General features: G+C 38.5%; 1 protein-coding gene across 1 annotated transcript in view; it reads right to left on the bottom strand.

Moving 5' to 3' along the window:
- The window catches only part of pacrg (PARK2 co-regulated), a 143,391-nt gene that overhangs the window by 33,877 nt on the left and 91,084 nt on the right, over positions 1 to 18,430 (bottom strand). The window contains exon 4 of the mRNA XM_077239784.1: positions 16,686 to 16,835. Coding sequence (XP_077095899.1) covers positions 16,686 to 16,835 — 150 coding nt within the window. The remainder of the gene's footprint in view (positions 1 to 16,685; positions 16,836 to 18,430) is intronic.

The following is an 18,430-nucleotide window of genomic DNA, read 5'->3' as shown; positions in this document are numbered from 1 at the left end:
TAGTTCTGTATTTAATTTTCTCAATATCACCCCTAAAAAAGTCTAATCATGTTCTCTCTTGTATTAGCAGACACAAAACACTCTATTTTCTCCATTTTTGGTAACTTTTAAACATTCATTTGATGTCTGATTTTCATTTGGCATTAAAAGTAAGGCAATAAAAGAGGCATAGGTCACATCTTGAGATCAGAATAGCAGAGTGACTTGGAGGTGGGAACTTTCCAACTGCAACAGCAAGCCACCACTTAGCAACCTCATAGCAGACTCAACACTTCGAACACATTAGCAACCACATATGAACATTCTGGCAACCAGCCAAGACAGCATTTTAAATGTGCACAACAAACCTTACTTCACCAACAGGACTCAAAAGTAAGGATTTCTGGTCAGGCAGATAGTTTAGATTTCATGACCAGAAATCCTTGTTTTTTAAAAAGTAAATTTTTATGAATTTAAAATAATAATGTTCAATTTATATTTTTAATATTTATCATTTAGACCTAATTTCAACTACTGTTAAAATGTTTAATGTTTATAAAAGTCTCTTATGCTCACCAAGGCTGCATTTATTTGATCAGTAAAAATTGTAATATTGTGAAATATTATTACAATTTAAAATAACAGTTTTTATATTTTAATATATTTTAAACAATTTATTCCTGTGATGGCGAAGCTGACTTTTCAAAGCATCCATTACTCCAGTCTTCAGTGTCACATAATCCTTGATCACTCACCTGATTTGGTTCTTTTGAACAGTATTGTATATTTTACAATTATTTAAAATATATACATTTTCAAAATCAAATTTTCCTAAAAAAATATGCAGTTATTATAATTATACAGGAAACTAAAGAGTTTGCACTTTCACTATAAAACACATGTATAATGTTCAACCTATTCCTAATGATGCTAACAAGTCATCACAAGTCATTACTATTTGAAAAAAAAGAGTTAAGAGTATTTAGCTAGTTAGATCATTTTAGCTGACAAGTTATAAAGTTGACGTGCAGAATTCAAAACAATAGTTCTGTCAACGTACTGTTACAGTAAACAGCATTATTATCAGTTCCCTGCTGATAATATTTACACTAAAGTCATAAATATCTCACAGTGCTTTATAACTGCACACCAGATGGTTCGCTACACCTTATTTCAGCACGCTCTCCCTTTCTCTTTCATAATTTGTCAATCCAAGTACATTTAATGAGCGCACATTAGTTTATGATTACAAACGTCTCCCGCATGTTCAAACCTCAACCATAGAGAGAGAGAGAAATAGTGTGTGTGATAACTTAATTTTTAATAGAATCATGATTGAAGAAATATCAAGTAAAAGAAAAGAAAAAATCTATGTCAATATTCCCTGAAAGATGTGAGGCGGAGTGGGAAAATGTCACAGGCGACAGCTAATGAAGGGAAATAAGTTAGATAAATTATTTAAAGGTTGTCATTAAAATATGTCCAGAAAGAACAGAGGGTTGATACCGGAAAGGTCAGAGCGATGAAGGAGAGATTCATTAACCTCCGTCCACCTCAACCATGCAATTATCACAGCGACTGATCTCTCTCTCTCTCTCCTTTTCTCTTTCTCTATGGTGTTATAGCAGAAAAATGCAAGCCAGATTGCTTCTCAAAGAGAAACTATCCTCAACTATCCAGTTTCTTTATGTGATCATGAACAAACCAGCCCTGACCTTTCCATATTGGTCTTTTCAGCAGGGAGGTCCTCCATCTTGAGGCTCTGTCAAAACTGGCTGGTTTAGAATGAGGAAAGGGGCGAGAGTATTTTATTTGCCCTTCAACCTGAATTCTCTTTTTTTCTTTACTCTCAGGGGTTAGTCTTGCATGCATGTGAGAGTGTTTTATGTCTGGATCAAATTGAAGAGCTTTGGGGAGGCGTTCCCAGTGCAGGAATGTTCTCTGGCATTCACGCTCAGCCCGATTTTGGTTTGTAATTGCCAGGCCGTTCTGCTAATTCTTCATTTGTGGGTCAGGGGCCAGCTGAGGGCCTCGGGGCATTGAGCTCCGGTCAGCTCTCACCAGGCCAGACGCACATTCCGAGGAAAATTCTTGTTTCTATTACCTTATTATTCTTTGCCCAGTCTCTCTTTCACTCTCTCTCTCTTTTTCAGAGAAAACAGGAAATGAAAGTGAAACACAGGATGGGTGGGTAATGGTACTTGTTTGAGTCATGTTTGTCCTGTTTTTATTCAAATATAGCTCCAGTCTTAAACAGAACATTACCAGAAACCGTTTTTTTTCTGCATTTTCCCTTAAAATCCTTCATTCTTTCTCTATTCTCTATTCAGTTTCAATGTAGTATGTTTTGTGACAAAATTAGTGCATTTCTATTGCCAAAGCAAAACAAACAAAATAAAATGAAACAAAATAAAACAAAAAAACAGCAGTAAACAAGGCTTAAACAAGGCCCAAAAATGAAAATTAGCCCATCATTTACTCACCCTCAAGTCATCCTAAGTGTATATGACATTCTTCTTTCAGAAGAATACAATCGGAGTTATATTTAAAAATGTTAAGTCCAAAAAGTTGTACTACTGATTGTGGCGAGCAGGACGAGGCCGAGGGACGTGAGAGAACGGCGCGAGGCCGGTGGCGTGAGTGATAATGAATGACACCTGGGAGATGCACCGGTCTCGCATCTCTCACGGAGGAGCGGAAGCATGAAAGGAGGAGCGACGACAGTGAAGATCGAGAAAGGAACAGGCCTGATTTTATGTTGTGTTTTATTTCTGTTTTGTGTAGCCAGCAGTCGTCCGCGAGGGGCTGCTGGCGGATACTTTTGTTTTTGTGTTTGTTTTATTTCATTATTAAAATTGTTTGCATGTTCGCCGGTTCCCGTCTCCTTCTTCCCTGAATCTTAAACATCGTTACACTGATATTTACGCTACGCCATGACACACTATGCTACTTCCGACGTCATAGGTTAAGTAAATTGATGGTTGCAATGCACTGCCATTATAAAGCTCGGAAGTTCTAGGGTGTTTATTAATATTACTCTGATTGTATTCGTCTAAAAGAAGAATGTCCTACACCTAGGGTGACTTGAGGGATAGTAAATCATGGACTAATTTTCATTTTTAGGTGAACTATCCCTTTAAGTTTAGTAACAGAGATATAGACATGGCAGATCTCTCAACTTCCCATACTGTATGAAGGAAGATAAATACTCAACCACAAGCCAAATTTGCCTAATTTTTCTGGTTTTATGCCACATGAGTCAGAACTCTTGATTCAAACCACACTGCTGTGTGACAGATGAAGGAACCATGCTGATTTTAAATGAGATCTTTCACGGCTCCACCGAGGCCTGGTCATCAAAGCACACTCTGAGACTCAGCCTTCTGAACACTATCCTTACCATACACACTCAGATTAAAAACTCATCTTGATGTATTTAGGTCAGATTCCTGTGGGAGTGGCACAAAGGTGAGAGATTAATTGGCTGTAATCTGTGTGATTGAGGATACAAGATGAGAACAAGAAACAGTGCTTTACATCATTAAACTGCTCTGGTATAATCTCCTCTGTTCCAAAACCTGTACTGCCTACAAAGGCAGCATTTCTGACATCATGGCAGTTCTAAATCAGAGACAGCTTAATTTTGCAGCCTCAGATAACTCATTTTGACCAAATTCTATTGCAGCGCTGCGAGTATCCTTCACGTAGGGATTGCCCTGCATGCACTGCAACAAGCACACTAAAAAAAAAGGTTTATTTTAGACCAAGTGAGAGAAATATCAACTATGTATTCAGTACTGACAAGTAAATAAATAAATTGGGGGGAATCCTCCATGGGGGAATTCTAGAATGCACTGCGATGAGCTCACTGAAAAAAAAAATCCAACATGCCAGACAAAGTATAGATTAAAAAAAATAGAGAGATATGTTTTGTGAAAAGTGATGTACAGACCATTAATATACTGTAACAGTGATGTTGTAAAAGAGATGTACTGTACGTAGTCTCAGTCTATTATTTCAATTTTTGCTAGGAATATGGGAAAACATACAGTTCCTACTGGCACACTTTTGCAAAATATATGTATAAGCATCTTATAGCAAATGCTTTTTTGAAGCATCAAATATGCCTAAGACTTTTGCACAGTACTAAATACACCAGGTTTAAACAGAGATCTGTCTCGACTGTCAACTTGCTATGAGATTTTAATAGCAAGTGTAAAGAGGGCCTATCTTCTCCAGTCACTATTACAGAGTCAAGCTCAGCTCCCAGCGAGGGTCTTGCATTCACCCGGGCTGGCGAGAGATCGGTAGTCTATTAAACCAAACTCTGCTCAACTCAGAAACAGAAACCACAGCATGAAGTCAATCCAGCCGATTAAAAGAGTCGCTGCTGCAGAGTACAGCTAGACGGAAAACTCACAAATCTAATCTACAGACCTCAACCCTGTGGATGAGATGCTATTTGCATTGAAATAGAACCATCTTCAGCTGCCTGGTGTCCGGGGTGTGTGGGTCTCAGGTGGTAGTGAATGAGGAAGCATTCGACTGGAGGCCTAACACTGAATTAAGGATACACACAGGTGCTGTAGAGTGGAAATGAAGCCTGGATAGTCGCACAGATTTAAGAGCTTTGTCACAGGAGACACAGCATCTATGTATGAGTGAGTGAGTGAGTGTGTGTGTGTGTGTGTGTGTGTGTGTGTGTGTGTGTGTGTGTGTGTGTGTGTGTGTGTGTGTGTGTGTGTGTGTGTGTGTGTGTGTGTGTGTGTGTGTGTGTGTGTGTGTGTGTGTGTGTGTGTGTGTGTGTGTGGTTTGTGTGATTGTGTACATATGATAGCATAGGCACAGATGGATTTGTCAGTGGTGAGCGATGAGTTCAGTAGCTGAACAGCAAGAACAGCAGTTGTCTATCATGAAGTACATGTGTTTCTGTCTGGTTGTGTGTGTTTGTGTGTGTAATTCTCTAGTGTGTGATCATGCATATGCTGCATCATAAGACTTAACATAAGTCTTTAGTAAAGACACTATAGGGATTTAGGGAAACACTACACATTGACTACTGCCATAGGCGCCGATTTATGTTTTCCTCTGTGGGTGCTCATGGGCTAACGCCCTTTAAAATTTTTAAAAAAAAATAACGTTAAGCCTAGTCAAAAAATGTTTGCATTTCAGAACCGAACGAGAAGCGCAGCGCTGCGTCTATGACAACTCGAGGTAGCCTTATGGCCAGCAATATTGTAATGTTATGTTTAAGGACATTATGGAATTAAGATAATGTATGTTGGCTACTATGTTACGATTGTACTGTACAATTAAATACAACCGGGGGGTCCGTTAACTGAATGAATTGAGAATATCACCTGAAAATCCGATAACATCAGCAATTTTCATTCAAGCAGCTGATTTCTGTAAATTAATGTAAAATAAATGTATATTGCAGCACAGGTTGAAGTCAGTACATTAACGACGATTTGAGACAAATAAATGTAAATTTAATATAAAACTATGTAAATCGCGCTCTGTGGCACGGCAGGATTTTGAACAAGGTCCGATAGCCGTAGCTGGGTGCCGCCGGCGTGTGTAAATTACACTCATAGAGAATAATGTGTTCGAATTTTAAAAGCCTTGGTACTACGCGGCGCGGCGCTTCTCGTCCGGTGTGCGACCCCTTTTAGGAATGGGCAGCCGCCAAAACGAACGCACACACCGCTGTGATTGGTGGATAGGATATGGAGCAGGCGACTGACAGCGACATAACCAATCTCACAGTGTGACAGACGCTTCACATAGCACCAACTGCAATGTTTAATTTTAAATTAATGTAGCCTACTGGCAGTCTGGCACACACGTGGGTGCTCGGTATATTCCGTGGGTGCTTGAGCCCCGGAGCACCCACGATATTGGCGCCTATGACTACTGCACTGACAGGAAGGAAATACTCATGTAAGTAAATCATGTGAAAATGACATTTGATGCTTCATATGGGGTTTATAAAGTGAAATATTTCTTGAGAACCAAATCAGCGTATTAGAATGATTTCTAAAGGATCATGTGACCCTAAAGCCTTGATTAATGACTGCTGAAAATTCATCTTTGTCCTAACAAGAATAAATTAGATTTTACAGTTATTTTATATGGTATTCATATGAAGGCAGGTCTGGTCAGGTGTCTGTGCTCGCACAGAGGTGGACAGTAACGAAGTACATTTACTTGAGTACTGTACTTAAGTACACTTTTGAGTATCTGTACTTAACTTGAGTATTATTTTTTCTGGAAACTTTTTACCTTAAAGGGGTGGTAAAACACGATTTCACTTTTCTAACTTTAGCTTGTGTGTAATGTTGCTGTTTGAGCATAAACAACATCTGCAAAGTTACAGCGCTCAAAGTTCAAAGCAAAGGGAGATATTTGCTTTTAAAAAATTCAATTTCTAAGGACTACAGCAAACAGCCGGTTTTGGACTACACGACATTCATCTGGGGTTGCTGACGTCAGCAAATCCCATTATTCGGATTGCAGGTCCACCTTGTTCAGCCTTCCTAGGGACGAGGGAGTTAGGGATCAATGGTTAACATTTATTTTTAACTCTGTCCCTCATAATTATGACCCAAATCTCGCTTTATTCTGCACATGTTACGGAGGAAAGCTTTCACAATCTTCGCAAGCTCAATGCAGGATTCGCACATCGACTTGTCCTGAAAGATGGAGCAGTTCCAACTTTAAGAACAGAAGCTTTTGTTTACGGGCCACAACATGTAAGTATGATTTAATTTTCGTCGATGTGTTTTCCTGTAATAGTTCTTATTGTTAATTGTACGTTGTAGCAAGGAAGTAAACAAATGACAACGCTGTTTTGCTCTGCTGGTTTGTTAAATGCTCATTCATACTTAACGTTATCTGACAAACACCTAACGTTACAAACTTTTTTTTAATCTCAACAGCGAACTTGGAATTAGTGTAAATTATTCTTTGATTAGAGCTTTTATGTTTATATCTACATGCTTGTTTATCTACAGGCATGCTAAACATGCTTCTGTGTTTGATTTGGCAGCCGATGTTTAGTGTTCGTTTTGGGTTAATAGTTCTGTCGACAGATATTTGTCTACAATCGTTCTAAAAATACAAATGTAACGCATGGCATACAGTCAGAAACGATCACTATAGATCCGCAGTCTTTGCTCAAAAAAATCCCTTTGAGGACTGTTGTATAATTTGTTAGAACGATTATATGAAATTCTTGTTTATGAAGCTTATTTTTTGTAATTCTATAATAATTAGTACAATTAAATAACAGCGTATCTAAAAAGTAATGAGAGAACAACAAAAAACAAACCTTTCTGAAATGTCGTTTAACAGCCGTTCTTGAACAGGTTCTGCTCGATCATCTTCACTAACGTTTCCCCGGGTCCGATTGGTTTTATTGACGCCATTGTTTATAATAAACCAAAGTGCAAACTACCGGTTTAGGTACGGGGCGTGACGTTTCCGGGAGATGTGCACTAGACGGTTAGCGAGTCAGAACACACTGGGCCAGCTAACCAATCTGAGCCCATTGCGTAGTTTTGAGGGACAGGCTTCATAGAACCAGGAAACCATCAGACCGTTTTTACAAGGAGGGGCAGAGCAGTGTAGAATAAAGGTAAAATATATGAAAAATAATGCAATTTTTAAAAAACGAAGCATGAACACATTACAGTGCACCCCACAAACACAATCAAGCCTTCGAAAAAATGCGTTTTACCACCCCTTTAACTTCACTACATTTGTAAGACAAATATCATACTTTTTACTCCACTACATTTCAGTCAAGGTCCTTGAGTAGAAAGTAGTAACGCCAGTCAGGGGATGATTTTTTTTTTTCTTCATAAAACGTGATTGTTTTTTTGCAGGTGATAGACAGCCTATCAGTAATCACTCTTTTAGGGTCACGTGTCATGAAGGTCAGCGATTTCCCATAATTTTCTTAGAACACTAATCAACTGGTGGCAAAATGGACAAAGATAGATCCTCTGCGCAGTGCGCGCATCCATGGCAAATAGGTCTTTTTGTTTTGCTGTTTGTTAACGCAGTATTGCTGTAGGGCAGTTATACAGCTCTGTAGCTGGGTTTTAAAGCAGGTTGGATTTTAACAGACCACTTTATTCAAATGTGTATGAATGGATACACATGTGTATTTCTATAGGTTTTATGACATTCTAAAAGCTCTTAAAGGGTTAGTTCACCCAAAAATAAAAATTCTGTCAGTATTTACTCACCCCCATGTTGTTCCAAGCCTGTAAGACTTTCGTTCATCTTCGGAACGCAAATGAAGATATGTTTGATGCAATCTGAGAGCTGGCTCACTCCTTCATAGGCTGCAAGGTAATTTCATCTGCCGGCCCAGAAAAGTTAGTAAAGACATCGTTACAATAGTAACGCAGCGTAGGCTCACTATTGGCCAGCATCACATGCTGGCCAATAGTGAGCCTAGGTTCTGACGTACAACCCAGAAGCGCTCCACTGTTTACACTACGTCAACAGCGTAGGAGCATGACATGGAAGGGAAGAGATGGTTGAATAAAGTTTTTATTTTATTTATTTTTTTACAAAAAGTACAAAAAAAGTATTCTCGTCGCTTGATAAACTTAAGGTTGACCCAGTGTAGTCACTTGGACTTTTGTAATGATGTCTTTAATAACTTTCTGGGCCAGCAGATGAAATTACCTAGCAGCCTATGAAGGAGTGAGACAGCTCTCAAATTTCATCAAAAATATCTTCATTTGTATTCCGAAGATGAACAAAAGGCTTACGGGGTTGGAACAACATGAGGGTGAGTAATTACAGAAATTTCATTTTTGGGTGAACTATCCCTTTAATTCCGCAGATACTACTAACTGGTAGCTTTATTTACTAGGTTGCTTCAGAGGCATAATGTACTGTAAGTATTACATACAACAATAATAAAACAATGCATTGACATTTACTTTTTACTTTTGATAATTTATACTTTTAAAAACGAGTCCTTCTGTACTTTTACTTAAGTAAAAATCTGTCTGTACAACTTTCACTTGTAACGGAGTAATATTTGACCAGTAGTATCTGTACTTTCACTCAAGTAAGGAAGTTGTATACTTTGTCCACCTCTCTCTTTCTCTTTCTCTGTGATGCCGTGATTAGCTGTTATTGGGTCACTGAAGAACTCAAGTTTTACTGTGTCTGCATCAGTGCGTACATAAACTGCAGCCATCCCACCACACCCTCACTCATGGAAATATTTTTCACACACATACACGCAAATTAACCTACTGTCGACACTAAATGCCTAAGGTAAATGTAATGCTACGTGGGATATTATTCTCAAGCTGTTTTATTGATATCTTTCTGCAGTTGAATCACTGGTTGAGAGATTACATGTAAACATATCGATCATCGTGTCTTCTTCTTCTGTGCTTTTTACTGGTAGCAAGCAGTGTTGCAGAGTGTGGATCGCTTGTGGCTGACTGTACGTTGTGTGACTGCATGCACCGAACCGCGACGTCCGTACCGTACGGTTCAGGAAGAATACATGTACCGTTTCACAATAATGATTATACATTTATAAAATACATAAATAATGTTATCCAGAGGCCATAAATTGTTATTTTCCTAAGGTTCTTTCTCTCAAATTGAAAAAAAAGAAGAAAATCCCAAGATTTTTAACTTTCAACTTTAAATAATAGTAGTGCATGGCCTCTGTAGGCCTCCATATGAGCCATTATGAACTTTAAGTCTTTGTAATTTTAGTATGTGGTCTTTATCTTGCAAATGCATCAGCCCTGTTTCCACACAACATTTCTCACAGCCTTAGAGCCGTACTAAAAATCAATGGACATGCAAATAGACTCCAGTTAAAATACTGCCCATTTATTTCACTCCAATTCTTGAAAGCACTAGCTATTTCCCCACATATATTTGAGTCTAAATGGGAGCTACATCAGATGTACGTGGTCATGCACAGGCACAGCTTAGATGGAGCACTAAAGAAGAGGTGTGAGTAAAATGAAAAAAAAAAATAGAAGCTTTTCGATTTATCTGTGATAAGATCAGATAAAGGCATAAGGAGCAGTGTTTGTCTACTGAATAAGGAAGCCCAGCTCAAGAGGAGCCAAAAAAAAAGAGCTGCTACAAACATTAGGGTTAAAGCATAACAGTTGATGGCAGATCACTGTTTCTACTGATTAATAAACAGACAGATCACAAGTCATATAGACTGGAGCGATCAATAGAGAGAGCGAGAAAAAGTGAATTAGGGCATCTGTCATTTCAAAGATCGTAGAATTTAAGTCTGTGTTTGAAAGTCTATTACAGAGAATGTTTAAGGCACACACTCCACTCAGTCCTGTAACTAATCATCCAGATCCAGACATAATGCCTGTCAGAACATTGGACAACTGAGAGCCCTGAAGTCACAATCAAGAATAATTGTAGAATAATATCAACTAGAATGGATTTAATCTGTATGCTATAGCACAGCTAACTTAGAGAGAACAGTTAGCACTAGGCATTAACACAATTAATCTAATGATGTGCCGATATTCAAATTCTGGCCATTATATCTAAAAACTAAATTCACAACAATAAATTGTAAAGTGTGAAAAATGGTAAAGATAACATTTAACAGTTTTATTAAATCATTAGTGTTATAACTGGAAGTTAACTTTAGATGACAGCAAAGGTAATCTAAATGTAAAAACAGAAAATATGCATGAACAATGAAATATACAATTCCATTCAATATATATCCAAAATGATACGATACAGTGGTATATAACAGGTATATCCCTAATTGAAAAACATTTAGGCTATTAGTTACATGCCAAAAACTATGACCACTGTGTGATCTCTACTGTGCCTTCGCTGTCCTTTGAAAAACACTCTTTGCAAAGACTTTCATGGACAATGTCTGAAAAAAGAGAGAGAAATAATATAAAAGAAAATAATTAAATTCAGAGAGGCCATGCAGACACTAAAAGGATAGTATGGAGGAGAGAGAGAATAGAAATACAGGTGCATGAGGTTATCCGTGTGTATGTGAGTGATAGCCAGACTTATGGAGAGAGAGGCAGGCGGGAGAATGTTTTAGGGTATTCATGAGCCTGGGCCGTTATCAGTTGACCTTTAAATTGGAGACGCTGCTCGGCAGGAAACCCGAGGGGCCCGTCTCAAATTTGACTGATTCGGAGCCCCCAACCTGCTGATGATAAACATTGCGGAAGCCGGCGGGCAAATCCACACCGTATGCTTCTATGACACAACTTTATATATATATAAAAATAAAAATAATATATAAATATAAAAAACTTGCTGTTTGGATTTAAATAGGCAAATGGTCTATTTTCTTAAAAGTTGCTTAAGAAATAAGTAAGCTACACACTCCCTCAATTAGGCTTAGAAGAACTGTTGCTAAACATATAACATGCTAGAAACATAATAATCACTGCAATAAAGGCAATAATTTGCCTATTTAAATCCAAACAGCAACTCTTTTGGCCAGGGAGTGTATATATATACACACACACAATACAATATACAAATTGTCTGTCTGTGTGAAAGCAGCGTCATTAAGGGCATATTAAGGATGTTGAGGCAGGACATGGGGGCACAGAGAGAGACGTTTGTACAATAGTGGGCTTCACAGAGCTGTTCTCTTCTCTCTAGGGGCAGCGGTGGATGAGGTGATGAATTCATCACTGCTTTAAGAGTCCTGCAGGCCTGATTGGCTCAAATCCCCCATGAGAGGAAGGCATGTGACATCGACAGAAAAATGACGAGCCCAAAAGGAGCAGGGTATGAAACTTATATTGCGTTGCATTCTGTTTGTGCGAGCATGTTCTTATGAATATACTTTTACAGGAGAAGAGGGTCTCGTATCAGCAGTGGTAAACCAGAATTTATTAAGAAATCTCTCAAAAACATGGACTAGCACAAAGAGTCTGTAGAAATATGAGCATATGTTCTCTAGTGTACAAGTTTATGCATACTGTACACACAAGAGAGTGATTGGGGGGAAACTATCTGTGGCGCAGTTCAGATGTTATGGGAAGAAGGAGGCGGGAAGGGGCGAAAATTTAAACAATTTAACAACAAAATAAAACAAATACAAAACGAAAGTAAGCCCCTCACGGATGACTGCTGTCACATAATAAAACATAAACAACACACATAAATCCAGGCCTGGCCTCTCTCGATCTCCACTGTCGTCGCTCCTCCTTTATGCTTCCACTCCTCCGTGAGAGATGCGAGACCGGTGCGTTGCGCAGGTGTCGCTCATTAGTAATCACACCACCGGCCTCGCGCGGCTCTCTCACGGCCCTCGGCCTCGTCCTGCTCGTCACACTACCGCAGGAAAAACTAAGGCCCACTTAAAGATCCACAGTAAGTAATTAAATAAATAAAAACAATTCACTAATTTAATACGTTTTTTATTTAATACATGTTCTTAAGATTCTTAAGACTGGTCAGAAATTGTGAGATTAATCAAATATTTCAGTGTTTCAGTGTCAATGTAATAAAATGTAAATATTTTACAGATATTATTTCATAAATATTTATAATACTTTTAAAGTATAAATGTCTTTTAATACCTTCAAATATATAGCTTTTGTCGCAAGTGGATCTTTGAGTCCGTGGCATTAAAAACCCGTGGTCTATCTTTTAATTGTTTGTCACATCTTTTGAGTATGTGTCTAATTAATATGATCACCTGTTTCTATAAAACTGTTGTTGTTTATTCGACATGAGTATTGTGCCTGACGAAGACCTGATGGTCGGAATGTTGCGCTATCAATACAATTTGTTTGGAGCTGCTATTTTCAGTGTGTAGACTTCACGCTTCTTTTTTCTAAACCGCTGATTTAATTATATAAATTCCATTCCTAAGCCATGGCAGTTTAAGTGACACTCCTCTACATTACCCATACACATCCCATTCTACACTTCACTTGTCCCTTTTGTGTTTATTAAATATTTTGGCTAACTTGAATACACTATTAGCTTGCAAGAAAATTCTGTCCGGACCTGCTTATCACTTATGAATATGTGAGTATAAGGCCACGTCCACACAGCAGCAGAATATGGTTGCCAGTCCTCTATTTGAATCCTTAATGGTTACTTCACACACAGTACGGATATTTACAAGAGTGATAACACATTCTATAACCGAAGTCAGAAATTTACAACCGCATTCTGAGGGGTTTCCGTGTGTGGTTTTGATAACTTACGGAGATATGAGCTGTGTGAGACGCTAAGTGGAGGTACAAAGCGCAACTGGCAACGTGATAAGGAACAACTGAGGCTAATAGCACCTCTGCCATGGAAACACAAGGAACAACATAGCCAGATCGCCACGACAATACCACCTGACCTCGCAGAACTAGCACTCCACGGACACAAATAGATTTTTGGTTTCAAATAAAATGCTTTAAAAATCCCTCCATCTGCCTCGGGTATATGTTTCTGTGTGGGTGTGTCAGCGCTTAGAGATGTCAGCATTCCCATCAGGAAGATTCATAGGACCAAAAGGAGTGTATCACAGCAGGTCTGGTGCAGATTAATGTGGAAAGCAGACTAACAGCACAAAGATAATGCAGGCCAATAAAAAGACTCGCACACGCACACGGAGCACATGAAGCAGGGGCTAACGGCAGAACAGCTCGGGGTCGTTAAGCATCATTAGCAGGACATTTGTTCACACACATTTGTCAGGAAGCGTCCTGCTAAGCAGGAAGTGTGTTTTCTCCTCAAGGAGTGTGTACTGGACAGAGGCAAGCAGGCAGGAAATGAAGTTACTGCCGCGTGTGTATGTAATCTACTGCATGATGGAGCAGATCTGTCCCTTGTATGAGACGTCACCGTGTTTGATTAACAACAGGACTCATCCCAGCCGGAAAACAAGAGAAGCGTGTAAACTGCATCTGTGATTCGCATGCATTTACAGTTCCAGCATATTCAGTAGTTTCAAGTACAGGAGCACACAAACACACTCACACAAGTGCAGACACAAGCAAAAATGCAGCACGACTACAATCATGAAAAAGTTTATCTGAAGCTCAAGAGACCACAAAAGCCATAGAAAGTGGGAAAAGCAGTGCTACATATTGATTGAATTATGAGAGGTTAAACCTCCTTACTCTTAATGATTTAAACAGACTGAAATAACATTGGGGAAACTGCACATGAAGCAGTTCATTTATGACTACTCCAGGGTAAAAGAGTTCTGTCTAGAACACATTTACCACTAATTTTATATTTAAAGGAATAGTCTACTCAAAAATTGTAAAGTTCATATAGCCTAGCTCAGAATGCAAGATCATTTGGTTTGATTCCCAGGGAACACAAATTGATAAAATGTATACTTTAAATTTACTGTAAGACACTTTGGAAAAAAGCATCTACGAATGAGAAAAGTGAGAAAACAGTAGTTAAGAAAGCATCTGATCAAATTCACCGGCATCATGTCAACAGATGAGATCATTAAAAATACAACACTGTAATGTTATTTTTTTCGTTATTTTCCTAGTTTTTTAAGTTTCATTACAAGCTGGTCACACATTGGCAATACAAAATGCGATTAATACATGAAAATTCTTGCATATAGCTCCTTTAAGAAACATTTCTTATGATTTTTCATGATTCATTGATCTATAGAAATGTCAAAAGAACATAGGCCTAATTTATTTTAAAATAAAAGTAAAATAAAAGCCATTACTGTCAGTTGAATAAAAATATTAATGCATTTAAAAAAGGAAGAAAACTTACTGCCCCCAAACTTTTAAACAGAATATTAGGCTATTTAAGAACAACAAATGTCGACAAATGTGACCTTGTGGGAAAAAAAGAATTTGAAAAGCACAGAAAGCAGGACGAATCACAGGGACACACAACACCAAGCGCCAACAGCTGCATCCTGGGGAACAAAAGACCACTATGTAGACACAAATTCCCTCAGGCCACAGTACCACAAGGCATAAAAACACATACACACACTCACACACACACATATTCACATTGTACACATATGTGGCCCATGACATACTCCGGTTCAGGATATTCACAACCAGCATCTACCCCCAGAGGAATCCAAAAAAATGTCAGATTCTTTTGAGCCCAACGTCAGTTAACTATAGTTGTATACAACTCTCTCTCTCTCTCTCTCTCTCTCTCTCTCTCTCTCTCTCTCTCTCTCTCTCTCTCTCTCATACAATCAGACTATTTAAAGGGATAGTTCACCCAAAAATCAGTCATCAGTCAGTCATCATTTACTCACCCTCAAGTTGTTCCAAGCATGTATGAATTTATCTCTTCGGCTGAACACAAAATAAGTTATTTTGGAAGAATGTTGGAAACCAAACAGTTGATGGACCCCAAAGACTTCCATAGTATTTTTTTCCATACTATAGAAGGCAATGGGGTCCATGAACTGTTTGGTTACCCATAATCTTCAAAATATCTTCTTTTGTGTTCAGTAGAAGAAAGAAATTCAAACAAGTTGGGAACAACTTGAGGGTGAGTAAATAATAACAGAATTTTTGGTGAACCGTCCCTTAAATACGCTTTAACTATGAAGACTAACATAGCAGCTGCTCATTTCTCAAGTTGACAAGATGCACAATGATTTCTGAAACTGATATTTGGATCTAACCAGTCCTGACCTGGGCCTGTAAACCAGGCATTAAACACTTAAGAGTCTTTACCTACCGGCAATTCACAGAGGAGATTAGCATAGAGCCAGTAGCTAATGAGAGGAGCTTTCTCTGTTCCTCCAGTGCTCCTTCTTTTGCTCAAACAAAACATTAGCAGATAATGTAACGGAATTAAGAAGACAAACGATTCAAATTGGATATTGATCAGAGGAGTGAGGTGGCGGCATTTCGGCTGGTTAAGCCTGTGATGAGGTGATTGATCCACAATGCTTGTCCTCACGTCTGAAGATGTCTGGCAGGCCTATAGTCTGCCTGACAAAGGCGGTGAAAAGAACCGTGAACTTGTCCGACACCAGGACACAATGAACACAGAATGGTCATGTCAGTCCGCAGAACCATATTTGAAAGGATGGCAGACATCAGATGACAAAGAGAGGCAAATAAAATGACACAATCAATGGAAATAAAGGCACCAGTAGACTTGTATTGGCATTGGCATGTAAAAAGTCAGCATAAGCATTCAGCAATGATGTAGAATGTTCAATAAGAGTGATTCTGAATAGTGCCGATGCCTGCTGATCTGAGAACAGCTTTAAAGATCAGAGCTGAAGGCTTGGATCGTAAAAGACGAGTACTGATCTCTAGCAAGACAAGGGCCGCAGGGATCAATGTAAAATCAATGTCAATTGCCAGTGTTTAAATATGTCAAACCAAAGCAGCAGAAAAAGTAAAGAATGCAGTCATTAAAAAACATACTATAAGTTTCGACAGTTTGGACATTAGATTGAATGAGCCATATACGAAACTGGCAATACATATACCTGTAACCGCACAGCTGAATTCTATACCACACTCATGGTGCATTCTTGTAGTGTTGGAATTATCTTAGTTATGTATTTCAGAAACATCTACTGTACATCAGAAACAGCATTTATTTTAAAATAGAAAAATCTTTTGGAACGTTATACATGTCTCTACTGTCACTTTTGTTTGAAATAACGTTTTATAACAATCCAAAGTTGTTGTAGATGTGTATGAGATGCTTACTGTTCATGTTCTTAAAGATGTTCAGGATGGGGAGGATCTGTCTGTAGTACGGGACCAGCGCCTCACCCACCATCTCTGCTGAAACAACCAGGTGCTGCAGAACCTTCAGCGTGGTGCAGATGACCTGTCTGCACCTCGTGTTGAGGGCATCTGTAGACAAACACAGACAGATGTACAGACAGAAAGAGAAAAGTCCAAAAACCCTTTGAGGTCATGAATATTTTGACAATGTGTGAAATTTTTTGCCATTTGTTACAACCCTTACTGGGGTGTTATATTTGCACTTTTTTGCTCTCAGACTATGTCCAAAACCTGAAATATGCTTTCTTCACTTTCTTCTCTAAATGGAAGGTATCCATTCAATTCTTGAAAAAAGACTTCATTTGCATCTTGCATGATTTCCACAATCCTATGGTTCAGTGGTAAGTGGAAAGAATGTCAGAGTATTGAATTTAAAGGGGTCATGAATTGAGAAATCAAAACTTTTGACATACAAGAGGTTATTCTCATTAATATTCCTAACATTAAGAAAGCGTGGATGAAGTTAGAGTCAGATCGTGTCAGTAAGACACTGTTATAGTTTGTTCGCTTCCTTTTACTGCCGTTTTTTAAACAAGACACATTTGACACAGGCCTTTCAGAGGGACTGAAAATAAAAGTTGATGCAGTTTGGACTACAGGTCCTTCTCAAAAAATTAGCATATTGTGATAAAGTTCATTATTTTCCATAATGTAATGATAAAAATTAAACTTTCATATATTTTAGATTCATTGCACACCAACTGAAATATTTCAGGTCTTTTATTGTTTTAATACTGATGATTTTGGCAAACAGCTCATGAAAAACCAAAATTCCTATCTCAAAAAATTAGCATATCATGAAAAGGGTCTCTAAACGAGCTATTAACCTAATCATCTGAATCAACTAATTAACTCTAAACACCTGCAAAAGATTCCTGAGGCTTTTAAAAACTCCCAGCCTGTTTCATTACTCAAAACCGCAATCATGGGTAAGACTGCCGACCTGACTGCTGTCCAGAAGGCCATCATTGACACCCTCAAGCAAGAGGGTAAGACACAGAAAGAAATTTCTGAATAAATAGGCTGTTCCCAGAGTGCTGTATCAAGGCACCTCAGTGGGAAGTCTGTGGGAAGGAAAAAGTGTGTCAAAAAATGCTGCACAACGAGAAGAGGTGACCGGACCCTGAGGAAAGGAAGATTGTGGAGAAGGACCGATTCCAGACCTTGGAGGACCTGCGGAAGCAGTGGACTGAGTCAGGAGTAGAAACATCCAGAGCCACCGTGCACAGGCGTGTGCAGGAAATGGGCTACAGGTGCCGCATTCCCCAGGTCAAGCCACTTTTGAACCAGAAACAGCGGCAGAAGCGACTGACCTGGGCTACAGAGAAGCAGCACCAAAATCATCAGTATTAAAACAATAAAACAATTTCAGTTGGTGTGCAATGAATATAAAATATATGAAAGTTTAATTTGTATCATTACATTATGGAAAATAATGAACTTTATCAAAATATGCTAATTTTTGAGAAGGACCTGTATATTGGATATGACAGTAAAGTCACAACACACTAGAGTGAGTAACAATGTTTTTACCATGTCTCACTATTGCTTTGTCTGTTACAGATAATTTGAGTAGTTATACTATAGTGCTGCAGTCAAATTTAATAGTTGGATTATTAAACATGGAAGAAAGCATGTAGAGAATGCAGCTTGTGTTATTGTTT

The sequence above is a fragment of the Siphateles boraxobius genome, unplaced genomic scaffold, assembly GCF_051911475.1.
Source record: "Siphateles boraxobius isolate OS27281-9 unplaced genomic scaffold, OSU_SipBor_1 22, whole genome shotgun sequence".
In the NCBI taxonomy this organism is placed as follows: domain Eukaryota; kingdom Metazoa; phylum Chordata; class Actinopteri; order Cypriniformes; family Leuciscidae; genus Siphateles; species Siphateles boraxobius.
Note: the sequence above shows the minus strand (reverse complement) of the source record. Positions and strands in the feature narration are given on the sequence as shown.